Source organism: Schistosoma mansoni, chromosome 4 (genome assembly GCF_000237925.1).
Source record: "Schistosoma mansoni strain Puerto Rico chromosome 4, complete genome".
Classification (NCBI taxonomy): Eukaryota; Metazoa; Platyhelminthes; class Trematoda; order Strigeidida; family Schistosomatidae; genus Schistosoma; species Schistosoma mansoni.
In genome coordinates, this window is record NC_031498.1 from 16,147,817 (window position 1) to 16,175,684 (window position 27,868).

Sequence of the window (27,868 nt, forward strand, 5' to 3'; positions counted from 1 at the left end):
TAAATAAATAAGCATAATATACATTGTGGTCTCAGTTGTCAACATTTTTGTTCATAGGAAGATTACAAATGTTAATAAAAGAACTTTTCTCTAATTTTTCAAGCTGGGGAATGGGAAATCTTGATTCCAAAGCAATGATGTACACGAGCTTCAGAATTATGAGGAGACAAATGGCGCATGGACCTATTGTTAGTCGTCGGTTGCCACGGGATTGTATCTCACGTCACCTCACTGCCCTGTGGATTAGATCTATAGGTCAAATGCTCGGTGGAGTGATCACCCGTTTCGGTTTGGGTACCTAGACAACATTCCAGGCCACACAAATTGAATGATAACTACTTTGTGTGACGCATATATATTTTGGTGCCTCTTTGTACCGATATTTGTTGAAATAATAATAATTCAAGCTGTCCTTAGTAAGACTTAGTTAAAGGTTAATGAATAATGTCCCTCCGTTTTTTAAATCATCTATTTTTCTACAAAGATGGATTTAAACAGGTACCGCGTGAAATCTTATTCAAAGTTTGAACTAACGTTAAGTTAATGGCGATGGCAACGCGTACTTCATGGTTTCTACATATGATGATAGACCATCAACATCAACGCTTCTAATCCTTTTGGTGCACTGCTTTTATTTACAGGGGTACTTCTAGGTTCCTAACGAAGTGTACCTTTGGTTTTGTGTCATGATTGAATACAACGGTTCATTACACCATAGGCAGTTGCAAGAGTGTTTGGTGATATTTTATATTGGTTTTTTGTATAAGAAACATATTTGTTTTATTTAAGCACATAAATATTGGTACAAAGGGGCACCAGATATATATGTACCACACAAGTCTCATTTGATTTGTGTGAGGGCTGTGATATTGCCCAGGTGCCCACGCCGAAGCAAATGGTTTTCTTAGGGGACCACACCCGGAGCCTTTAACTTAAAGATCATATCCACAAGGCAGTGGAGCATCGTGAGGCGATGCATTCCCACGGTAGCCGGTGACCAACAATTGGTTCATACACCATTCGTTCCCTCAGGATACTGGAGCCCATGTGCACGATTGGTTTGGAATCAGGGTTTTCCAACTCCCCTAGGTGGGCTTTCCGTGTCCACCAACCCGGTTAAAGTGTCGGACATTCACTTTTCGTCCTCTCAATTTCGTAAACAACAGTAATGCCACGAGAAGGCAGTGAGTAGGACTTCCCTGGCAGACCCGTTCTATATATGTAGAAGACCCGAATACACTTGTCTCCCTCAATCGAGCAGCAATTTGAGGTCAATAGACAGAAAAACTGAGAATAAATAAATGAATGAAAGTATGGTTCCACGGTGATAGTTTCAGACTAAGGTTGGTATGTTTCCGTACTTATTATCACAGTTTGTGCGCTCTCTGGTACTGTTCACATATCTTAGACCAAAACTGCTCTCTTAATATGGCAGTCGGAAATGCCTATCGCAGTTACGCAACTGAGTTATGTTGTCTGGAACATGTTCTTTTGAGTTGTGCCATGTCAGCCAAGTCAATTCAGTTAGTCAGTCAGTCACAACATCGAACTTCGTACGTACGTACATCAGTTCGAGTTGTCATATCACATTAGCACAGAGATGCAGTTGTCGATTCAAATCCCATAGTGGTAGAAGTAGTAAGAGTATAAGCAGTAAACCGAAAGATTAGGGTTTGAAGATGTTATTGAAGGAGTATAATCCAGAGAAATAAATTTGAAAAGAGAAAAAAGATACAGACATGAAGAATTCAGAAGATTAGAATTTGGTAGAACACAAAGAGTGGATGCACCTTCGTCATTGCAAACGATTTTGTGCCATGTCATTCAAGGTCTCTAACCATCGATTGCTATCATCCCGCGAATCCCAACCAGGTAGTTTACACCTACCAACATGGCTCAGTCCAATTGTCAGAGACTTCATGGGTTTGTGCCACGTTTTGGTCTGGCCGCCCCTAGCTTTTTTCCAACCTACTCCTACACCATGAAACATTGCACCTCGGGGCAGTCGGTGATTGGGCATACGTAACACATGTCCCAGCTATCTCAACTGATGAAGTTTCACTACTTCATCAATCGATTTGCCATCCTTACCTAGTACCCGTTTCCTAACAACTGCATTACTCACCCGGTGGTCCCAGGATATACGAGCAATGCTTCGAAGACACCTATGATCGAATACTAGTAGCCTACGAATATCCTCTACTCTTATCGGCCATGTTTCACTAGCATAAAGTAGGACGAAACGAACTGCTGCACAGTAAACCCGTCCATTGGTTGGTAGATGGATATCTCGCCTACGCCACAAGTGACGCAAGTTGGCAAAAGCTCGCCGAGCCTTCTGTATCCGTGCTGAGATTTCGTCACACACCAGACCACAAGGGCTGATGAGACTCCCAAGATAAGTGAAGCTGTCAACACGCTCAACTACTTCACTCCCTATCATTAGTTCAGTGCCGATGCAACCCAATCCTGAAGTAACATTTTGCACTTCGAGAGAGAGAATCGCATCCAGAACATGCCTGCATAGTTGCTTATAGTGGTCAGAAGACTGCATTTTGTCAGCGTCTTCACTAAATAGAACTATGTCATCGGTGTATTCTAAGTCAACAAGTGAGCCTCCCGGTAAAAGTTCAACTCCTGGAGATTGAGATAATGAAAGTGTAATCTCTAAAAGCATGTCAACGACAAAGTTAAATAAGAATGGAGAGAGTAAACAGCCCTGATAAATACCACTTGAGGTAACCAATTCTGATGACAGTTCGCCATAGGCTCTAACTCGACCAGTTGTGTTCGAGTAGAGAGCCTTTATGAGGTTAATGTACTTCTTTGGTACTCCTTTCACTGACAAACACTGCCATAGAACCTCACGATCAACGGAGTCAAATGCCGCCTTAAGGTCGAGGAATACTACTATTGTGGGACGTCTGAATGCGTGTCTATGTTCTAGGACCTGACGAAGAGTGAATATCTGGTCTATACAACCACGTCCAGGTCGAAAACCAGCCTGGTTTTCTCTAGTCTGCTCTTCACGAGCTTTGGTTAGGCGTCGAAGTATTATTAATATTTTAGACACTATATTAGTCAAACTGATTCCTCTGTGATTTTCACAACAGGACTTTTGTCCTTTCTTATAGACTGGGACAATCAGTGATTGGGATCAGTCAGATGTGATTACGTCTAGTTCCCAGATCCTACCTAAGACCTCAGTCAATCTCGCTGCTAGTACTGGACCACCATCCTTAAAAATCTCAGGAGTAAACCTATCAGGGCCTGCTGCTCTCCCTCGCTTCAGATTTCCTATAGCTTTACATCAATTTGCCATTCAGGACGACTGGGGATCGTGGGTAACTAAAGTGTGGCTGAAGGCCAGTTGAACTGATCCCTAAAGTGTTCTGCCCATCGATCCAATCTCCTGGATTAAGAATGAATGATATGTCCATCGTTATCTGAGATAGTTTCACTGATAGTTGGGTTCCTAATACCGGTTTCTTTAACAAGTCTGAATAGCTGTCTGCTGTTACCTATTGCCGCTGCCTTTTCCATCTCTCTTGCTCTCGCTACCCACCACTGTTCGTGATCATTGCGCAGGCTTCTTATTAGCCTGCGCTTAAGCTGACTCCGCTCTTCGTTATGTTCAGAGCCAGATGGGATGAGTTTACGAGCATCCATTAGTGCGGTAGACGCTGCCGAAATCCATTGTTTCTCCTTGACCTTATGGTTTACCTTACTAGCGGATATCACTGTTGTTTCTACAGCTTTTCGGATGTCATTCCACGCTGCCTCGTGGTGGGCACAACTTACATGGCCGCCTAACTGTTTTTCTAGTTGTTCCTGAAATATATTCTTAGCTTGTTTATCGTTAGGTAAAACCCTAAAAGGTTTCCTTGCAGTGTCTTTCCTACGTCTAGTAAGACTCAGACAGATACGTGGCCGTGCAGCCTTTTTAGCACCCAGAGACGAGGTTCTACTGTAGACTGTACTTGGATGTGTCAGCAGAATGGCTTTTTCCACGGATAACTGGAATTTCAAGTGATGTTACTTTTCCACAAAAAAAGATTTATAAAGATTCGTCCCTAAAAACAACTCACTTTGCCTTGCCCTAAGAATTCCCAGTACCAGCGGTAAGGTTTGGAAAGTCGGGAGCTAACGAAAGAAAATTACCATATATTACCGGTTCCATACTGTTGTCTTTTGATTTTTATGGTAACACTCCTAGGTCAGCAAGGTAGTCATCATTATTAATTTCTTTTCAATGTACCTTCAGAAGAAACTACCTTCCACAATATACCAAACATGTGAATGTCAATCATCCACACTCTTCTCATTGCACACAGTATTACTTTTATTCTTACCACCGGTCTTTCTGTAATCCCATTTCTTTCAAGTATAACGGGCGTTAATTGTCCGGTCATGCGAAATGTTAACCCTGGTTTTCTGGAATCGGACTTTGAAATCCCTGATACAATTTTCAACATCACAACAGACAACAATTTTAATTCATTGCTTGGATCCTAACCATTGATGTTTAGAACTGTAATTAGTCAGTCTCATATTGCAGCCCTAAACATCAGTGTTGAGATTCAGACAAACGATTTAGAAATGAATTAAAACTCCACCTAATTTCACAAGCTAGTGGCTATCTAAATTCAGTAGCTAAGTGGATGAGGCGATGGCGTTTGAAGCGAACGGTACTGGGTTCGAGTAATGGAGATTCAGGAGATACAGGCACATCCATCTGACAAGTTCCGGGTAGGACGAGACACGCGTTCTGGATTCCACTGCTAGCCACCATCCAACTTTTCTTATAGGGCAAGTTTCTTCTAGCGAAAATCTCAAGATCTTATATTAAATCTTATATTAAATGACCTTTCCAATTTACAAATAATACAATTTTGAAGTATATATGTCGTAACAGATGCAAACGTTCACCATTTTTAACATATAACATTGTCAAATTAATTAATACATGCCTCATTTTGGCCTTTGTAAAATATCATAATAATTATGGACTTATAACTGTAGAGCCTGATGATGAAGTTATTGAAAACAATTGTTCGCGCAAATATTGTTCATTTTTGTATATTGATGTGTGTTATGCGTCTAAAACCCACATAAATGATCCACATTTTGACCATTCGTCTAGGATCACTTAACCAATGTGAAAAACCATCTCGAATCACTTCTCATGTTTTCGAAGGTTCGATAGCCTTTTTTGTAGCATTTCTTAGGAAGCAGGGAGCTATTCTTTAACTGGGTAGCTATTGATAATCGTTTGTATGCTGTCTGATCAACTGTCACGGTAAAAACTCGGGAACCGCAGGATACCCTCACTACCTATTTGTCGTTTGTATACACCCCCACTAAATTCAGACCTAATGAAAAAGAAAATGAATGATATATAGCTTTATAACCTCATCCAAAAAACTTCATATATGAAATATGAAAGTTAAGGACGCGAGTAGGCTGCATATTTGATTATTAATGTCTTCAGTGGTTTGCTTGCGTACCTGTTTATCTTTAATAACACTTGTGTTGGAATTTTTCGGTTTTTATTATTTTAAAAAATAATTGTGCACTGTTCATGCATTTATTTTTATGTACACTAGCTACGTTTATTGCATAAAGTTTTTAGGAAATGGATTTCGAAATGAAGTTTGTTAATTTTACGTTTTCGGTTGCTTTCCCAGGTTCATTCAAGAAGTAGACGTAAATAAATCATTGATGGATTTCTTATCCTCCGTGACTGGATTTATATCAGATGTGTGTAATAATGCTGAAAGCATTAACTTTGAGGATATCATAGATGAATATGAAGCAAAAAGTAATGTAAATTATTCATTCTTTACTATACAGTCTAGGTGCCTCCTTAATCAGACCCTTGTTCAATATGGGAGATGATTGCTATGTGGGCCTTGCAGGTGATGGACCCTATGTAAGTCATCAGATCCAGTCACTCCTATATTTCAGAGTCCCTGCATCAGCCCTGATGTCAATGAATCTTCTAGACCACAGGAGTTATCAGTATACCCGAAGTTAATTAACTTTGTCTATCCTTCAGAAGACGAAATGAAAGCAGATTACGATACAGTATATATAATGGCTTCTACGTCTGTGAACAAACGAGTAGATTCTCCTAGTCAAGACTTTGATGATAGTTTTACTGGTTTTGATCTAACTCAAATTATGAATGTTTCCGAAATCGCTAGTTATAAAAGTGTTGACTTTAGTATAGATTCACATTTCACAGGTATCAAGACAGGTAGAGGAGATTCTGTGACTTTGAAAGATGTATCCTCTCGGAAGTTTGCCAAAACACTTGTGGACTCGTCGAACGTTTGTGATGATGATGTGGATGTGGAGAAGAGTCACGATAATCACGATTCACATTTCACTGGTTTCAAGACAGGTAGAGGAGATTCTGTGACTTTGAAAGATGTATCCTCTCGGAAGTTTGCCAAAACACTTGTGGACTCGTCGAACGTTTGTGATGATGATGTGGATGTGGAGAAGAGTCACGATAATCACGATTCACGTTTCACTGGTTTCAAGACAGGTAGAGGAGATTTTGTGACTTTGAAAGATGTATCCTCTCGGAAGTTTGCCAAAACACTTGTGGACTCGTCGAACGTTTGTGATGATGATGTGGATGTGGAGAAGAGTCACGATAATCACGATTCACATTTCACTGGTTTCAAGACAGGTAGAGGAGATTCTGTGACTTTGAAAGATGTATCCTCTCGGAAGTTTGCCAAAACACTTGTGGACTCGTCGAACGTTTGTGATGATGATGTGGATGTGGAGAAGAGTCACGATAATCACGATTCACATTTCACTGGTTTCAAGACAGGTAGAGGAGATTCTGTGACTTTGAAAGATGTATCCTCTCGGAAGTTTACCAAAACGCTTGCAGACCCTTACGTTTCTGGTTATGATTTCGTAAAAATTGAAAATTGCTGTCAATCTTATAATTGCAATCCCCATAATCTTAAAGACAATTTATCATTGTGTGTTTACAGTGGCGAGAAACAAATTGGCGAAGTGCATGATGATTTCTGGGAAGCTTCTCATATTTATATTGACTCATTTAGAGGATGTTTTGATACTCAATTTGACTTATCATTCGAACGTTCTGAAGGTGATACTCACATGATGGAAATTAATGTATCGTAAGTCAGTGTCACCTATCTGGTTGAACTCTTTGTTTAAGCTTTATAATATAATTGTTGTATCATGGGAACCAATGCTAAATTTCAATGGAATATACACAACTTTGACTCATATAATTATCTTGTCTAAACTTTATTCGAGTTTGTTATTTCGTTTGGTCGTTTTAACTTTTCTACATTAAATATTCTATATGTTTTCTTTTAGTTAACTTACATTCCTTGCGTGCAAACGTTTATTTTCTTTTTAAGGTAACATTTCGAGGTGTATCTCATCATGGGAAGAATAAATAATACTTTCGTGTCTTGTAACGGGTTTCTCTTAGTGTTATTTTGGTGATCATATCGTTCATAATAACTAAATTCTCCAGAAGTTCACGTCAAAGAATAATTTAAAATAATTCACTACAAAAATTGGTTTAATAATAGTTCAAGAGATATTTTTGGGAGAATAGCTTTTTTTTATCGTTAATCGATTTTAAACTTTTTCTCAAATTTTAGCACAACAAATATTGTTTTTGTATGAAAGATAAGTCAGCCTAATGTCTTCCAGATTATCTCTGCTGAGTAGACTACAAAGTTTACGCACATTTTAGGCTTAATTTTTATTACGAACGGAAACCAGCTGGAGAAAATGTGACCTGTTTAGTTAACCAAGTTGATATAAAGTCAATAACTCCCTGATAATATTAAATGACGAATACATTTTTATTATGAACTGACTGAATTTGATATCGTTTGTCACTAAATCCCGACTCAATAGTCTAAATGTATTGTGGTTATTTAAATTAGAGGTGTTTAAATAAAAACTGTTTCACTAGCATTTAACATGTTAATAGTACCCTTAAATAGTCGTATATATATATATATATGTTTGACTTTTCCTGTTTTTGATATTAAAGACTGCAATCGACCGGTCTCTTAAAAAATATGTCTTCTGAGCAAGTTGCTTGATATTCCCATCAAATGTCGGTTTTAATAGCTCCGATCCAACTTCAATAAATCATTTAATACAATAAGTTAATTATTTAACTTGAGAGATACATTTGATTGAGATCATATACCAATCAGAAACTTTTATATTATTTGTTCAATGGTTTAAATTTATTTTGGTCATTTCTACTTCATCGTTGACACGTATAACTTACCTTTTCTATTTAATTAATCTAATCTGTTAATTACAAATTCACACTTAAATGCTACTATATAGTTAAATGTTGCCGAACAAAATTTTTCTGTTTTTTTGTGTATATGGGGTTTCGCATTTTAATATTTTTGATAGTCACATATTTTTACTAAGTGAATAATTATTTCATTGCAATTAGATTAGAAGTGGAACGTGAAAAAGCACGGGCTGACCAACAGAATCTGATTGCACATAATCAATCAATTCCATCACCTAATCAACATGTGCTCTCTACATCTGATATTTCATTGAATACTACATTATATGGACTATTGTGGAATATACGTAGAAGATATTATGGGACTGAGATATTAAATTCTACAAATAACCAGTCACTTTTAAAATGGAAATTATTACTTGCTGACAATGTTAATAATCAAAAGTTATCTGTTTCTTCTACACCACTTCACTTACCGAAATATTTGAAGCTTTTAAATGATACTTATAATAAATGGTCTTTACAGACTGCAGATAAACTTTACTGGTTGCTGGATATGAAGTATATTATGCATACAAAAAGTGAAAGCAATCTTCCTATTTCTTACAAATTCCATTATTTTGTTTTGATTCCTGATAAGTTTGGATGTGTTGGAAAACAAGAAATTATCAAGTAAGTGTCATATTGGCACTCAAACTTATTTTCCATATCCATTGAAAAAGTTCCGAATTACAAAATATGTGTAACTAACCCATGTGTCAGTGTTTAATAGAAGTAGGTTTAGTTTGTTAGTAAATTATGGGTGTAACTGTTCTTTCATTAAATTGAAATCATATAAGTGACGATTGCATGTTTTTATTCCACTTCAAACCACCTGCTTTTTTAATAATGATTTTATTTGAAGGTTGATAATTATGTGACATAAATAACTTAAAGCTTACCGGTTATACATTTATCTGACGTATTAGCTCATAGCTAAATAGATCTAGGATCGCTTCTGGGTTACTGTTTCCAGATCTGTAATCAATTTTCTATTTTATTTCACTAACCAGGATTATCATGTGAATTTAGTATTAATACTAAGGGTTGTTTCAACAGTTTCAGTCAAACTACACAACCACGCCAACTATTTCATGTGTTATGAGAAATAAATCATCATTCAAAATGATGGTATTTATCAACAAACTGGGTTTTTAGTTTAGTGGGTTGTTTAGATCATTGAATCTGCAATTTCAAATTGTGGACTGACTCTTGTTAGACAAGCATCTGAAACCAGGAAATATTGAACATCTGTTTTGTTCTAGTACAGAGTTCTAATGAGAAGCAGTGACCATTTGAGCTCAATCCTATGGGGTACGAGACAAATATCACGAATGATAGTCTATGATGGTTTTACAGTATCGCGAATCGGCTGAATTTATAAGTGCGAAAATTGGGTGCCAGCTCAACGGTCTAATGGTTAAACGGTCATCTCGATATCTGAATGTTATGCGTTCAATCCCTGTCACAGTCGTGGATGCATATTATCAGGGAATCTCATACTAGGTTAAAACAACTGTCTAGTGCTTCCTGATGTTAGATGGTTGTATAATTAAGGTTAGTTAGTCATGTATGACTAAAAGTTGGTGTTTTTTCAAATTTCATTTGCATGTTCAATAAATTATAAGGACCCCAATCGAATCATATAATTCTACTTCGTCTTTTTGTATTCAGATATCCTTTATTTTGTCGTATCATTCATATGTCAAGTCGCCGTAGACACTTCAGTTTTTCATCCAATAAGTCTTTGGTTTGAACTCGTCAATCAATTACTTAGTAATGATCAGTGTGAGATCTGGCGTAAATGTACTATGGTCTAATCTGCAACTTCACATTAATCCAGATGTAATTAATAAGACGAATGTCACTATGGTCACAACGATGACAAAAAAGGTTATGTATTTAGATAGTACCATTAATGGTTTAGTAATAAGTGTTACTCACATCTTAGCACACAAAACTGTGTTTAATTACTGGGTTAAATTGTTTCATATATTTGATATCGGAAAAGTAGAATATTTTACAAAAAGTATAGTAATATGTTGATTTATTTTCATATTTTCATTTTATAAAATCAGAAATTCACTTTTGTTGCATTTTTTGGTAAACGATATCAGGGCTAGTATAATATCTTGATGGAGCGTTTATGTAACATGTTCTTCTTCACATAAAAGTATTTTAGGTGAGAATTTCCTTCTCTGTTATTGAGTTTATATTCTCGCCAATAAATTACATCTCTATGTACGATTTCCTGTTCATGGATTTCTAAAAAATAATGAAACGTTGCATTAATTAGCTGTTGAAGTATCCTAACTTACACCAGGATCAATCCTCCCAAAACCTTAGATTACAAATATATACAGAAGAAATATTACTAAAGTTATTTTCATTTATTCATTTTGTTGAATGTATATAAATATGTTCAAGATTCATTTATTTACTTAATTATAACAAATAGAATTCCTGGTACAAAATAATGCACCACACAAAGTGGAATATTAATATCGTGAGAAGAAAACAGACGAAAGGAAGTTCATACAATCAACCGATAAATAAAGAGAAATAGTACTAATTAGAAGGTACTGTTCAATTAGGAAAAAAATTCAAGTGATATTTCGTTCAGTTAAGAATGTTCATTTTACTTCTACAAAGAATGGATGGGAAACCCATAGCAAGATCTCCACCTGCTTCTATTTTGAGACAAGTTGGATAACACTTCAAACCACTCAGTTGTATGAATTTAAGTATCCCCAGCGAGAGTTACCCATCGCATTCAGATATACTTCATATTACGGTTACTGTGAGATTGCGTCTCTTTTCACAGTTTCACTTTCTTTTGTGTCAAATCTTTGGGTCAAAATGTCGTGAGATCTCTGAAGAAAATCGCTTGCTTCATTTTGTGCATTCGGCATCCTTACACAAATGACGATGACTCACAATAAGATATAATTAAGATCTTTTCTTGTGAGTAATGTATGTAGACATTAGATTATCAGCTAGATGTTAATTGTTGTAAATGCTTTTATGTTGTATACTTTGGATTTACTCAATTGAGTAGTGATATTGCTCACTTTAATACAGTTGATGTAATCCACATCCTGGTATGTCTGAACATATCCAATGAAAATGTTTCGTAAATTCAAATACTTCATTTTTCCTTTATTTTCAGTTCATTTTTGAGCTGTCGTAAAATTTGTCCAAATTTAATTACCCGTGGTTGGATTGAAAATCATTACTTACAAATAATGTGGAAAATTGGTACAATAGCCTTACTTTACAGTGATTTATGCTCAACGTTACTTTGTGACTATTGTGCACCGATTCATGTTCTGAATGAATTACACTATCGTTATGATCGTGAAATAGAAACCTGTCAAAGGTAATTTCTGTTCAGAAACACTTTGTATCTGATTTTTATCTGCATAAAGTGATGTGTTATTAATAGAATAATTTAAAGAAACTCTGAATATTTAAGGAAATTTAATTTAACTTCACGTTCCACTGAAACCGTTTTTTTCCATTTTGGGCTGTGGAGATTGTTGAGTTTCATTGAAATCATCAGCCGATCAATGTTAGACCAAACCTGGAAGCACTGGACGGCCGTTTCGTTCTGGTATAGGGCTCATCGGCAGCCAGTATCCACGAAAAAGCCGTGACCAGTGTAGTTCAGCCGTGTCGGGTGTGAGGCATTTACCAACCGAAGACAATGGAAGATGGTCGCTCAACATCGTGGATTGGTTGAAGTTAGACATTAACACTGTTGGATGCCGTCTCAGTGATTGTGTATTGTCAATCTACTTGAATGTTATAATTTTACTATAACACGAATATCTCTTAGCTTATAGTATGCTTCAGTCAACTGATCATTAATCCCTACATGGTTTTCATACTGTTATCTAACTACACTTGTATTCTCTATGTATTTACCATAGACCAGCCCTTCGGAAAGTCATCGAACAAGACGATACACCGGCGCGGCGCCTAATCTTGTGCGTCAGTCGTATAGATATTTTTGACCAATGTGTAAAGGTTAGATTTTTTCTATTTAATTTCAGTAACTGTTATCTCATTTTGATTGCTGCTTAAATGTCCGGGTTAGTGGTTGTTACTTTGATTTAGTTCTCTCCAGTCTTACCTACCGAATGAATCACTATGTCGCTAATTTCTGCCTACGCTCCCACTGACTGCAGCCCGGACGAAGTGAAAGATGGCTTTTACAGAAAGCTCTCTGAACTTCAAAAAGCTAAACGCGCAGACATACTACTCGTAGAAGATGACTTTAACGTCCAAGCAGGTAGCTTAAACCAAAAATAAAAACATTTAGGTGAGTATTTTAGTATTTAGAACAACATATATAAGCGAACAATATTGTTTTCGATTAGATCCTCATCAGGCTTTACTCTAATATACAGTAATATTTATATGCATATACGAAATTATTAAACCAATCAAGGCAGTTTATGAGTCAATGATAACAGTGGAATAGATTACATAATCAAAATTAATAATAAGTGAAAAGTACAAATTGATAGTGTAATGACAGGTGTACTAGTTGTGATAAGAATAATAAAAGGCTTGAATCAATGTTACATAATAGGAAAATAGGTTGATGATTAGAAAAATATAGACACTGAAATAACATTCATAGAAATTCTAAGATTACGTAATAAGAAGTGTTTAGATAATTGGACGGTGAAGCGAATATTAGAAAAATTATAAGTAAATAATTGATAGGGGGGTGAAGAAAAATAAATGAAGAAAGAGTATGGAAAATAAAATTATTTATTAAGGCCAAGGGAGATATAAGGGTGTTACAAATTTCTTATGAACACAAAGACTTGGGTTGTTGGATCGAATTCCTATAGCTTCTGCTATGTGTAAGAGACGAGATCGAACCCCATAAGGAAAACTAGTAGGAATACGATAAATAACTTTAAAAGACTGGTTTCTGTCAACTTCATGACCGCTATCAATCAAGTATTCCTGCTCAGCGAACAGATAATGGTGATCGTCTGTTGCAACTGCGCTCAGACAATCGTTTATTTTTAGCAAACACTAATTTTAAGCATAAGGAGAAACATTCTCTAACATGGCGACCACCCGCACCAAGCCAACGATGGATTCAAGTAAACCGTATTGTCGTCAGTCGTCGTTGGAGAGGCTCTATAGAAGATTGTCGCTTGTTCTGCAATACCTGTTTGGACTCCAATCATGCCCTAATACGGGCATGCATTTGCTTGCGCCTCATTGGACTCAGGAAAACCACATTACGAAGACTCATTAGAGTTGAACTGAGTGACGAGAAAGCCAAAAGTAGATTCCAGGAACAACTGAGGTCACACTTAGGTAGTTCTGAGAACGAGGCTAACCCAGTTGTTGCTTTGAAAGATATACAAACAGCTGTGGAAACAAGAGCGACATCTATTAATGATTTGGACCAAAGGGTCACGAGAAATCAGTAAATTTCTACCAAATCTATTGCACTGATAGATTCTCGTGAACTCATCCCATCAGGCTCTGAACACGATGAAGAACGAAAACAAATCAGATCTAGGTTAACCAAAAGTCTAAGGAACGAGCATGAGTAGTGGTGAGCAGAGAAACCAAAAGAGATGGAAAATGCAGCGGCTATAGATAACATAAGACAGCTCTTCAGACTAATAAAAGAAACCTGAATTAAGAAGCCAAGTGTAAGTGAGGCGATCTCGGAAAAGGATGAAGCCCTTATCTGCTCTCAGTCTAGAAGTTTAGAACGATGGGCGGAACACTTTAAGGGGCAGTTCAGCTGGCCTTCAGCTACTGTACAACTACCCACCATTCCCAGACAACCTGAATAGAGCATTGAAATAGGTCCCCCAGACTCTAGCTGAAGTTTAAAAGGCTATAGCTAATCTGAAACGAGGAAGAAAAGCTGGTCCAGATGGATTGGCTCCAGAGGTCTTTAGGTTTGGTGGTCCAATTTTAGCGATTAGGTTGACTAATATCCTAACTAAAATCTGGGAGTTGGACGTAATCCCATCTGACTGGTCTCAATCACTGATTGTCCCAATATATAAGAAGGGGCCAAAATCATCCTGTGATAACCATAGAGGGATCAGTTTGACTAACATAGCATCTAAAATACTAGCCTCGATAATTATCGGGCGCCTAACTAAAACTCGGGAACTGCAAACACGAGAAAATCAGGCTGGCTTCAGACCTGGTCGTGGCTGTATCGACCACATATTCACTGTTTGTTAGGTTTTAGAACAAAGACATGCTTATCGGCATCCGATAATGATAGTTTTTCTTGACTTGAAAGCAGCATTTGACTCTGTAGACCGAGAGGTTCTGTGGCAGTGTCTGTCATTGAAAGGTGTACCTCAGAAGTACATAAACCTTGTGAAGGCTCTTTACTCGAACACTGCCAGTCGAGTGAGCGCTTATAGCGAACTGTCATCTGACTTTACAACTTCAAGTGGTGTCCGGTAAGGCTGTCCACAATCTCCATGTTTGTTCAACTTCATCATAGACCTACTACTGGAAATAACACTCTCGTCGACTGAATTTTCAGGAATTGATCTCCTACCAGGAGGTACACTTATAGACTTAGAATACGCAGATGACACAGTCCTGTTTGGTGAAGACCCTGACAAAATGCAGAGTCTTTTGATAGCACTGAGTAACAATGCAAGGATGTTTGGGATACGTTTCTCCCCCTCTAGATATAAATTGTTGCTCCCGGACTGGCCTGCGTCAGCACCTGAACTAAGGATAGGGAGTGAATTAGTTGAACGCGTCGACCACTTCACTTATCTTGGAAGTCTGATCACCCCTAATGGGTGGTGTCTGACCGAATTTCAGCACGGATTCAAAAAGCTCGTTTGGCTTTTGCCAACTTACGTCACCTATGGCGAAGATGAGATATCCGTCTATCAATTAAGGGACGAGTATACTGCGCAGCAGTTCGTTCTGTTCTACTTTACAGCTGCGAAACGTGGCCATTAAGAGTAGAAAATACTCGTAAGTTACTAGTATTTGACCACAGATGCCTTAGAAATATTGCTCGTATCTGCTGGTATTACCAGGTAAGTAATAGTGAGATTAGACGCAGGGTATTAGGGAATGATGGTAAATCATTTGATGTGGTTGTGAATCTACATCAACTGAGATGGTTGGGCCACGTGTTACGTATGCCTGAACACTGGTTACTACGACGCGCAATGTTGAATAGTGTTGAGTGTGGTTGGTCAAACCAAAACGTGGAATCAGTCATTGAAGTCACTAACTTTTAGTCCGAGCCATGTTGGCAGATGCTGACTACTTGGTTGGGGCTCGTGCGACTATCGTAACCAATGGTTGGAGACTCTGAGTGACATAACTCAAAATCACTTACCATGGCGTGGGTATATACACCCATTGTCTTCCCTCAAACCGTGAGGTTAAAATTACTTTATTTCTATGAACTAATTCTTCCTGTATTATATCCTTATACACAATCTTTCTTTTATATATTACTATTATTGAAGTAACTACTTTTATGAATTTGGTGTTCATCTTGTTGTGCTAATGAGGTGTGGCAACTTGGACCGATGCATATATGTGCCTGGTCCTTCGTTGTAACTGACTAACTCACTGATGTCGCTGATCCGAAAATTCTTATTTTAGCCTGCTTGACCAAGTTATTTGATTATAGAGTCCGTTTAGAATTTGTTCACTTTAGGACTGTCCGACCAATGATTTTGACCAATAACTCAATAGCTATAAAATCCTGATTCCCATTGGTCCAACGAGCCAGTCAGAAGACGAACAGAGCAAGCAGATAAACTTGTTATTATATTGTCCTCTTATCATTCTTACCCAAGTCATGGGATTGTATACAGTAATTGCATGTTCATGACAACACAAATAGGAAATCACAACCTGTACATGACCACTTTACAAGTGATACAAAATTGGGCAATAACTCCATAGTTAAATAACAATGATCCCGGGACAGTCAAACGTAAGAGCTTATGAGTCGAGCAGAATCTTAAAGAAATTTTTAAATAATACAAACCAAGTCCTAAGTATGTATACAATAAAATTACGTGTAGTAATTCTTCCCCTATCTCTCCCATTTTTTCTCTCTCATCCAACATTGGCCGGATAGTTTGTTCTCTGTGGTCCTACCATGCCAATGGAGATGGTCAGAAAATAGTATTGTTCACCAGATGTGATTGGGTGTTCATTTTACTTCATCGCCCAATAAGATGAATCGTCATGGTTCACTGGTATTTAATGACTAGCTTTTGTGCCTCGTAGATACAGAAATTTCAGTATAACTGTATACTGTAATCTCTAGGCAGTCAAATTCGAGAAAACCACTTTTGGTTTTTCGCATGAAATTCAAAGTGAAGAACTCTTATCTTAGATCGCATGAGAAGCCCAATGTAAATACCTTTGCATAGCGCTTAAAACGTTTAAAATCGACAAAAAAATCGTATTTGCTATTATAGGGTGAGAATGCCAGCATTAAACTTTAAGTGTTTTATAGAAGAGATGGATTGTAATTAACAGTGAAATCCAGAACGCACGTTTTGTTTTATCTGGAACTCTATAGCTGGATTTACGTGCATCGTAGAGTTGATATGTCACTCCACTGCTCGAACCCAGTACCTTTCGCTTCGAATGCTGACACATGATCCACAATGGGATTACTCAAAAACCCTTGCAAATTAAACCAAATGCACACATGTTGCACAACTGAGTGGCTATCTGAACTCATTACCTAGGCAGATAACCTATTGGCATTTGAAACGGAAGGTATTGGGCTCGAATCCCGGAGTGACATCAAATCTAGGATGCACGTAAATCCAGCTATAGAGTTCCAGATAAAACGAAACGCGCGTCCTGGATTCTACTGTAAATTACAATCCATCTCTTCCATAAAACGTGTGACTAAATGGCTTTATCGAAGCAGTCCGCACAGGATACACATACACCAGCTAAGACTGTTGACAATTCAGTTAAGAATATCAACAAAGGAATAATTCGAAAAACCTTTGCACAGCATTTGTCTATTTCTTCCCATGTAGATTGTACATAAAGTTTAAAATAATGACTTTGTTCCAGATTACTTAGAACGATAAAGACATTTACTGTGTCTTCACTTATAGTTATCTATAGACAATTCGAGGCAAGCGTTTTGTAAGGACTCAAATGGATTATGAAACACGACGGTCTCTAATTTCGTTTTAATTTACTTGTATGCGGATTGTAGTTAAGATATCGTCAAGGTTGAGTCCTACAGAAAACCAATCTATAAACCCTGGTGATGAACAAAAACTTGCTTCGTAGGTATCATTACCAAGTTTTGATTTGATAATTTTGAATAAATTCAGACCTGTTTTTGATTGATCGCCTAATATTCGTGTTGTCCGTTGTACTATTTAAACTTGGATTAATGTTAATTTGGTTGTTTATTCTCTGAAGAAGTGGCTTACACTGGGTCACGAAACGTCAGAAAATCTAATTTTTCTACTCATTGGGATATTACAAATATATTATTTATTTAAAAATTTACTGTTTCACATCATCACAGCTGGATAAAATCCATTTAAGAAGGGCGGAAGGAGTCAGAACTTCCACATTAATGGTAGTAGAAAGCCAAACTTTGGAAGAAAAAGTCGAGGAAATCTCAATTGTGAAACTTTGCTAAGTCGATCGAGTAATTACACTTGAGTCATATGTGCTCTTGGTTTCCAATTTAACATCCATCTTGGATCAAAATTGCTAATTTCTTATGATAAGCAAGTATGTTATACAATCGCATGTCCGACGTAGATTTTCGAAACCTCATAGTGCACTTCGCATATGTTTCATTGAAAGTTCTATCCTGTTCTCACATTTTGGCTTCCTATTTATCAATAATATTGTTTTTATTTCAAAGAAGGCTTGTTTGACAGATGGCTGGTATCAAATTGCTTGGCATCCAGATCCCATGCTTACAACACTGATTACTTCTGGTAAAATTCGTGTTGGTTCGAAGTTAGTAACTGCTGGTGCTGAATTAATCGTAACCAATCCATCATCTACTAAGAGTCAACCTAAAGGGAAGTGCTCTTCAGGTGATGATCAAATTGACGAATTTAAGCATTTATATGGAGATGATGGTGTAGCTGTTGGAATGGCTTTGAAGTTGCATGGAAATTCTACACGACCTGTTTCTTGGTGTTCACGCCTAGGATTCACTACAAAACAACCAAGTTCAGGTGCTGGTCTGTATCCTGTTCCTCTGTGTACTCTCAGTTCAGATGGAGGCATCTGTAGCTCGATTCGAGTAGTGATCCAAGTATGTTCCTGTCTTTTTCTCTGTTTAAATACTTTTCAATAAATTAATTTGTTGATTGGTTGAAATGGTTAATTATTTACCCCAACAAATTATGCTTTTAGGTATTTTATTCTTCTGAGTTTTGTAGTTCATGTTTTTCTGATGAAGTAGATTACATATTTGTTAGGAAATTAATAAATTTCCTTGTCAAATGCAACAACATAACATAGAATATATCTTAACTTTATTGCTCAACGGTAAAACATACTATTTAAACATAGATCGTCTGGTCTAATTTTCAGTTCTCAGGAAAGTTGTTCATCTGCAAATTGTATATTAGCTTAGATTGTATGTCTTTTCCTTACAACTAATTACAATACCTTTATGTTCAATAAGGTGGCCATATTCCCTGGATTACATTATAGAGATACATACGTATGTTCGTAATGGAGCTCTAAAAATTTGGGACGAACACTAGGGGGTGTTTATTAGTGAATATGTCCAACTTCTAAATAGTGATTTCTTCATTTTTTTAAAAATTATTGTCAGACAACAAACAATTGTGATAGTTCATTAACTTTTCATACATGATTTAGTTTAAATAACCAAAGTATTTTGTGGATCTAACAAAACAAGTCTAAATAATCGGCAAAGTTTATGATTATTTCTAATTTTTATAAAGTTTCCAAGCAAATATTTACTCATTGATACATTTTCGAATTGACCCTGATTGTTAAATGTTCTTTTTTATTCAACCAACGATAGAAAGATTCATCTTTCAACTGGTTAGTGTGTATATGGCCTAGCGTTAAAACTGAATCGGCCTGTAGTGATTAAACTGCAAGCATTGTTAAGACTAGTAATATGAATTTATCATATTTTAACTAAGAATTCTGACAAGTCATACTCTCAGTTCGTTACTCAAATAGAGTTAGATAAATCATAATTAAAAAGTTGTCAAAATCCGACAATGAGATAAGTGTTAATAACCACCTTTTGTTATACAGAGACAGCTTAGAATGGGATAAGCTTGATGCAAGTTGAAATCTGAGTTGTGTTTTTTTACTTGTTTGCTAATATTTGTTGCGTAAAGAAACCATTAGCGCTGGTTAATCGAATGATTGGTGGGATCAAAATAGAACAATGTAAAGTGATGTATTTACTTCAAATTGTTTAAATTTACGAACAAAAATGTAAACTAATACCAACGTTTTATCCTTTTTCTGAATTTTAACTATTCTATGGTCACGCTGATGATCCAAACTAGTGACCAGCAATTTCATAGATTTCAGATTAGTTTCTCTGAAACCTATCAGTGAAGACTAGAGACTCGGAAATTCGGGTTGATAATATGGTGAATTATTGTCTGATGTAATAAGTTGACCATACATTGGCACATTCATCAACCACTGATCTATGCGTCACACCAGTCATTGTAATAAAAGATTACTGGTTTTTATGCTTTTAGTAAGTGACATTTTGATGAAATTAGAGGCATAAATTGTTAAATATCGTATTTGGAGTAACCCAAAATCAATCTCATCAATGCAATTCCAGTGACTTATTATCTTTATAATCCTAATACTTTTTGATTTTCAGTATACATTTATCTGCTTTCATAACTTCATTTAAATGTGCAACACTCGTTTTGATTAGCATTCTGATGTCCAAGGATTGTTTAACAGTCTGGACTTAATTCATTGGACAGTAAGTGGCCTGCCTACAAGACTGATTTCCTCGAACCCCCTGGTTATTTTTCTGTTAAGAATTAGTACATAACCGTGTTATTCCATTAGATAAAAAAAACTTATCCATCTGTCTAATGAGATCGTTTTAATATCACTTCATTGGGGAATTGGATTCGAGCCAATAATCCAGTATCATAAGTAGTTGGTACCCAGCCACGTCGTACCATTCCTCTCATTTGTCAATCAGCATTCTATTCATTCACTTAACAATCTGATACTTGTTCAACAAATTCATCCTCTTTAATACATTTTAGAATTGAATTTTGACTATGATTTCTAACGTTTAATACTAAAAGTAATAGCATCGCATATACTGGTGATCGTTTAAATACTGTGTCTTTTCTTTGCATTTCCTACAACAGCGTCGATATTCCCTACAATATATGGAGACATTAGAAGTCCCAGAACAAAATTCAACTACATCAACTCTTTTGATACGTGCAAATTCTGGTTCAGATGAATTGTCTTCAAAGCTTCGTTTAAATCGTCGTCGAATTTTTCGCAGTGAACGGGCTGAGGAGGCGGAAGTCAGGCTATATGAAGCTCGCAGACTCAGAGTTATTGACAGAGCCTTAGATAGACTTGTAATTAACGATTCAAGTATGTTTTCGATTATAAATTCCTATTTAAGGTTTGTTTTCCTAAAACTGGAAAATCATAATTATTTCGACGAAAATAATGTAAACTGTTTTCCGATTGGTCTCTTGGTCAGATACACTAGAAATCTTGAATGATCACTGAAATCAACTATTAATTCTTATATGATTGATGACATTTTCAAAGACCTAACGTAGTAAATATTGAAGGGTTGGACTAAAAGTCGTTAACTTTTCTATGTTTACCACACATATGTAACAAAAAGACAAATATGATTTTAAAATGGCTTTAAATATATCCAATTCTAAATATAAATCAACTAAAGGCCATCAACTAATCAGGTGGTTAAAGATCTCAGTGATTGGATTTTAATATGCAAGAAGAGTTTTAAAGCCTTAAGAATGCTTTGTTCTATCACAAAAGTATGTGAAACAGTCAACACGGTTGTGGTATCACTAAACAAAAGAAAGCAATCACTTAATGTTTCTTGGTTTTCTAGTTATTTTAATAGTCTTTATTATCACGAACTGATTTTAGTTAGACTTCCATTGAAAACCCGAAAGCATCGGATGGCAATTCCGTCCTTGTATGAGACTCCTCAATAGTGTGCATCCGAGAATCGAACTTACGGCCTTCGGTCTCGCGCATGAACATCCAACTTTTGGTCTACAGAGCCGGCATCTAACGGTGTTAATGTTATTGTTTAACCGATATTGATATGTGTATTGAAATTTTTATCCTAAAACGTTAGCAAGTGTATTCGATTGTATAATATATACATTTGCACGTAGCAAATAAGAGTTGACTACCTTTTGGAAGTCACATTACGTTTCAATCAAATGCTTCTATTTTAGTTACTTTGTGTTCAATATTTTCGTATAATGAGGCCTCGGTTTAGTGTGTTAGCATCTGATACAATTCACCAAGTACAGATTCGTGTGCTCGGCTCTTAGGCACAGTTTATATGTAAAGGCTAATGAAACTATCCGGCTACCTAAACTGAAGTAGGTTATGTGGGATTCGAATCTGTTTTCTAATGGTTAGCAATCGAATGCGTTATCCACCAAGCCACCAGCTTACACTATAGCATCGGAATTTCAACTCTTGATTTACGGGTTCGAGTTTCGTTATAACTACTTCAATTTAGGTAACCAGTGTCAGTAACTCCTATCTATAAAAGTATACTCCATAGTCGGTTGCTGCATTGTTGTTCTAATTAAAAGTAATTATTTCAAGTATTTACTAAACAGATTATTCTTCAACGTATAATGTATAGTTTAACTAATTTATTCTACTTGTTCAAAACATAAAAGTGATATATGACAACTTCATTGAATGTATTTGGTTGATTGGATATTCAATAAACATTAAAAAACTATTATATTCAATCATTCTGAAGATGATGTTTAGTCGTCTATTAATGAAATGATTACTTTATTTGTACCTGCTTTTTATGCGTTGGCTAGGTAAACGTCGAATTCAACCTACACATGAACAATTAGTAGCTTTGGGAAATGATGGTGAAGCATTGTTACAAGCAATTCTAAATGCCCCAGATTCTATGGAAGCTGAATCTAATTTAACTCAAGTACAACGTGATGCTATACAACATTATAAAGAGTCTATCATTCATGATGCAATTGTTGAAAATGTCCCACCTAGACAGGTTAGATGACAAATTTTTATAATCCTTTTTTATATGTTCTGTTATTTCTGTTTTTTTCAAGGGATGTTTTTATGTCGTTTTTATTTGTTAAATTTATGATTGATATCTTAATTTCATTGGCTAAGTATCCATTTTGTTTACTGACCGTTTATTTTTCCATTTCAATAGATTACTCCTCTTTTGCGTTTGAGAGTTTCAGGAATTCATCCTAGAGATATTGCTAGTGGTTATAGTGAGTTAGAAATTATTAGTCTTAGTATTGATTTTTTGTGTCTCTTGTTATGTGATAATTATTGATTCAGATCATTATGTTGTCACGTATAATATGCTTTGGTAAACAATTCAAAAATCTGACCAAATTACGTAACAAAATTTTCGACTGTTCTTGATTATTTTCTCACTTTAGCCCGTCCCCTTGTTTAAAAGATTAAGAGGAGAAAGGAAACTCAAAAAACTTGTTTCAGTTCTCATCAATAATAATGATACAATGAGAAACATGTGTGTATTCATAGTAAATTTTAAAAATTTTCCTAAGAATCTGCCATTAAGGATATTTGTGAAACATCAAATTATCATTTTAATCCATTCATCATTTTCTTGGTTCTTTGAAACAACTGTTTAATATATTCTATCACTCAACCGTAACTCATAGGAGGTTTTTAAATCCCACTATGAGTATCATTTTCTCTAAGATTTCAGATATTCATTGCTGATGAGTGGCAACTAGCATGAAACCTAAGTTCAGAATTTCCTGTCGACTTATTCCAACTGCCTAATACAACTAGTACACATATCTTTATATGTCTGTCATTCATAGAGAAATGCAAACGCGTAACTAGTTACTGCCAGTACTTTCAAAGTACAATTAATTACTTTGCTATGATTTTTTTATATTTCTTTCGTAGCCCTATAAAAACGTTGTCCTTAATTTTGGTAATCTCACTCCAATATTCCACACTCTACCTTGACTAGAATAGAATCACCTCTAATATCAAGTAACATTCACTTTTCAGTTCTGCAGCGAATATTTCAATGAAAACGTGTTCGCAGAACATGGTGAATGATTACCAGTCATTTTTTAGGAAAATTGTTTACAATAGCTACTTTTCGTTATGAATTTAAAAGGCCGTCGCCAATTTGCTGTGATTTTATGCCCGGTTTTTATCACGTGATTTATTCACCAATCGAAATACGACTTTTCCAATCTTAGCACTGTGCCAAAACAATGACGTTCGACCTGTATGAGCAACCTAGCGTCCTTATTGGTCCTTTATCCGCCTAGCCCTTCCAGTTCAGTCCCGAACACCAATAACAGATTCTGCTATCCAAATCATTTATTTCAAAAATACTTAGCTTATATACCAGACAGACAGGCCGCATCACACCATAAGATAGAAAATAACATTTGTACAAGATCAAGCCAAAATGTGGCCATAAATGTGCGAGATAGTAATCAATAAACTAGTATAATAATCGTATAATAATAATTTATGGGTCAAAATGAAGTTTATGATAAGAGGAATATATACATAATCTAGTTACTGAACAGTTATACGATAGGGATATATATATATATATATATATAACATTAGTCCATCAATAGATCTCAGAAGTTACCCGTACTTACGTCTTCACTAGGATATAACACTTTTTACTCGATTTTTTTCTCTCGGATTTTACAGACGTTGAACATTATTTCATATTAACTCTGTGATTATTTGTTTCGTTGACGTGGAGGATGATTTCGTATAATAAATAAGTTTAGTTATTTATTTCTTAATGGCCAGTCGTCTTTAAAATATACTGAACTACTACATGGGTGATTTATATCCTTTTTGGCTGAGACCTTTCCAACAATTGAATAAACACATTCGTATCGATTATTACGATTGTGCATTCTGAAAATATTTTAATTAGCCCAATGAATTGCGTAATAACTGATACATCATATATTTTTCCTCTTAAAGATATCGACACAATTAACGTTTCTGTTAAAGCTCATATAATATCATTACCATTTAAATGAATTGTAGGCGCTTCGATTACTTTATGGAATCCAACGGATGAAATGTTATCACTTTTGAAAGAAGGGGAGGTTGTTGAGTTTTATCGTCTGCAAGTAAGTGACAAAATTCTATTCCAGAAATAAAGTAAGTCATTCATTTGATACTACCTTTGTATTTTAATAATTTAAGGTTTGAATATTCTGTTGTTATGATGAACGAGAATTCTTCCTAACAGTTAAGTTTTAATTCATTGGCGATATCCTGATATCGTCTATCTGATTTTAGCATAAAATGTTTACTTTTCTGTTGATAATTTATAGATATTCATGTTATATATATATATATATATATATATATATATATATATATATATATATATATATATATATATAGTTCATCTCTAACTAACTACATGTTTACATACTTGTTGTTGAGCTGAAACTTTCCCACAAATGTTATTGATACTACATGGCTGCCTAAATCGAAACTGATGGAATTGAATAATTCTTGAATGTTAAATGATTGAAGTATTAAGCCACCGCTCTGTATGCACTTAAGAAATATGCAGCTTTTAAGTTTCCTTCTAGTGTCAGGATGTTAAGTAGATTTTATTATGATACCAGTAAGGTTAATAAATGTTTCTGCTGTATATTTTATCACTTATCTGTCTACTTTTATATAGTTGGTCTCTTTTTTTATATAGTGTATCTCTTCCGGTTCTGTAATATACATTAATGATCAAAAGGAATCCCATGTATAAATATTTAACCTATTTATCCATTAGTTACTTTTCTTGATCATACTTTTTTAGGTGTCGGCTACACGTGCAAACGATCCATTTGCATCTCCATCAACTCTTCCAGGATTCGTCAAACCTATAGGCGTCAATATACCTTCTGGTTTTGTATTAAGCCTTTCTGGTGGTCGTACAACACGCATTTTATCATTAGGTCATATTTCCAACTTGAAAGGAATCGTTTCTACTGATAATATTTCTCGTGTATATCATCCAAGAGTAAAATTAAGCGTTTCTGAAGCCTATCAAACAATTATTCAAGAGGACCAATCTTCTACGAGTTCACTTAACAGAGGTATAATTCTTACTTTGTTGAAATAATTTCAAATTATAAGTGTCGTTGCCTGAATAATGAAGATACATGTTCGTTGCTTGTTTGTTCTATGATCCAACAGATTGTAAAATAATGGACTATTTTAATAAATAATTTATTACAGTATTTATCCCAGTATTTATAGTTTCATATTTTAACGATTTCTCAATAAAATTTTTATTCATGGTTGTCTATATGTATTGATATCAATGATAACATATATATGTTGTGTTACAAAGTTTAGTATAAATGTAAATGTTAGTTATACACTTAAGTCGCGTATAAGATTTCTAAGAGTGTAGCTACCGTACTTCTGTTTCGATTCAATATTAAAAGACGAAGATTATCAGAACTATGTTTTGATAGTCTTCTTCTTATAACACTATCGAAATTTATCAGAAGGACTAATTGCTTCAATATTGTAAGCTTATTTCACTTATTTCAATTTCTTTCTTCATTCTTTTCCAGACTATATTTTAGATAATTATTCTTGATATTATTTAAATTGTATATGAGGTATTTATTACGTTATTTCTTCCATTTAAATTATTTTTTAGGAAATCGTGAAATTGATTTATGTTGTTTGATTATAGCAATTTATCATACTCCAATGCATTCGAATCAATCTTCTAAAAGCTATCCACCTGATGTTAAACAACAGATGGACCATCCAAGAACAATCGATACTCCTTTCAAATATCCTTCTTCTGATGTCGATTGCGTTTATGCAGTGGATGTGAATTGTAAATCAGAAACATGTTTATCCGTGATCAAATTTTGGGATGGTTTACAGGTTGGTTTTACTGAAAGATCAACTGTTAATAATATGCATATTTGTTGTCTAATGATCAGCTGGATGTGTTTATCATAGAAAATCCTTTTCCATTATCTTCTCATCATTTATTCAATTTATTTGAACAGGAAAATGTGATATCTTAGAATTTAGTACTGCATTTCTTTTAGGAATCATAATTGCTTAAGGTGTTAATCCTGTGAATCTTGTTAAAACTAGAGGAACACATGCACATCTGTAAGCTTTTTTCATAGAGTTTAAGAATTAGTAAACAAGACATTTTCAATTTGTAATCATCAGTACAGTCAATACATAGCTCGGGTATTTTACTTTTAAAAATATATGGTTAGAAACGTCTTGAATATTATAAGCAATGTTGTATGGTGGCTAGCAGTGGGATCCAGAACGCGCATTTCGTCTTACTTGGTACTCATCAGCTAGATGAACATGCATCGCAGATTTGATGTTCACTGCAGCGCTCAAACCTAATTCCATTTACTTCAAATGCTAGAACTCATGATTCTACACCTCATAGATGAGTTAATATATAAGTATAATCTTCTCACTTCCTTTAGGCTCTTCATTTAATGGACATAGTTCAAATTGGTCGTGTCTTATGTTTCAACGACTTGCAGTTACGTCATTGTCAAACAATTAATACAACGTCTAAATTAAATAATCAACCTTCGCGTACAATTCCTCTCATTACCTTACATTATACGTCTGCTAGCAATGTTACAGTTGAAAAACCAGTCGCTCGACGTTCCAGCCGGATTGCATCAACTAATGAGTCAGTAAGTTGACTGTATATTTTTACCTTCGTTGTTTAATCGTCACGTCAAATAATTATTATTTACAGTCATATAATTCACATCGTATTCATAAAAACACACTAGATATATATGCTTACTATTTAGTGAATCAATGGATTTCTAAACATTTAAGAAATGAATTTACACTGTCCATGAAAATATTCCTAATGATCAATAAATTATAATTAGTCTTTGTATACATACTATCAGCTAAGCACGACTCATTGATAAGTATAGTCATTTTGCTGATTCAAGGAGGCTTAGTACAGTCAATGAATAACTTTTCCATGAAATGATGACTTTTCAGGAAGAAATTTCCTCATCATTGTAGATTAAAGCCATTTATTTTGTCCCAAGACTAAAACAACTACTAAGTTTTACAGTCAGTAGATAGAGTTTGTGAAATATTTTTACATGTTTAAACTGAGGGTTGTATTTTACTCCACATCCTGAAGAGAATCAAAAGTCTTTCTGTTCATAGAAATCTTATATAATTTATGGTATAGTGTAATAATAGTGC

General features: G+C 35.3%; 1 protein-coding gene across 1 annotated transcript in view; it reads left to right on the forward strand.

The window, feature by feature from the left end:
• Positions 1 to 5,635: 5,635 nt before the first annotated feature.
• Positions 5,636 to 27,868, forward strand: part of Smp_160680 (hypothetical protein) — a gene marked incomplete at both ends in the record, with an annotated part of 30,140 nt that continues 7,907 nt past the window's right edge. Inside the window, 14 exons of the mRNA XM_018796982.1 lie at positions 5,636 to 5,652; positions 5,854 to 5,932; positions 5,968 to 7,166; positions 8,489 to 8,959; positions 11,496 to 11,705; positions 12,259 to 12,355; positions 18,237 to 18,638; positions 20,728 to 20,965; positions 22,429 to 22,628; positions 22,797 to 22,860; positions 24,662 to 24,747; positions 25,446 to 25,725; positions 26,301 to 26,536; positions 27,112 to 27,330. Of these exons, the coding sequence (XP_018652069.1) occupies positions 5,636 to 5,652; positions 5,854 to 5,932; positions 5,968 to 7,166; positions 8,489 to 8,959; positions 11,496 to 11,705; positions 12,259 to 12,355; positions 18,237 to 18,638; positions 20,728 to 20,965; positions 22,429 to 22,628; positions 22,797 to 22,860; positions 24,662 to 24,747; positions 25,446 to 25,725; positions 26,301 to 26,536; positions 27,112 to 27,330 (3,798 nt within the window). The remainder of the gene's footprint in view (positions 5,653 to 5,853; positions 5,933 to 5,967; positions 7,167 to 8,488; positions 8,960 to 11,495; positions 11,706 to 12,258; positions 12,356 to 18,236; positions 18,639 to 20,727; positions 20,966 to 22,428; positions 22,629 to 22,796; positions 22,861 to 24,661; positions 24,748 to 25,445; positions 25,726 to 26,300; positions 26,537 to 27,111; positions 27,331 to 27,868) is intronic.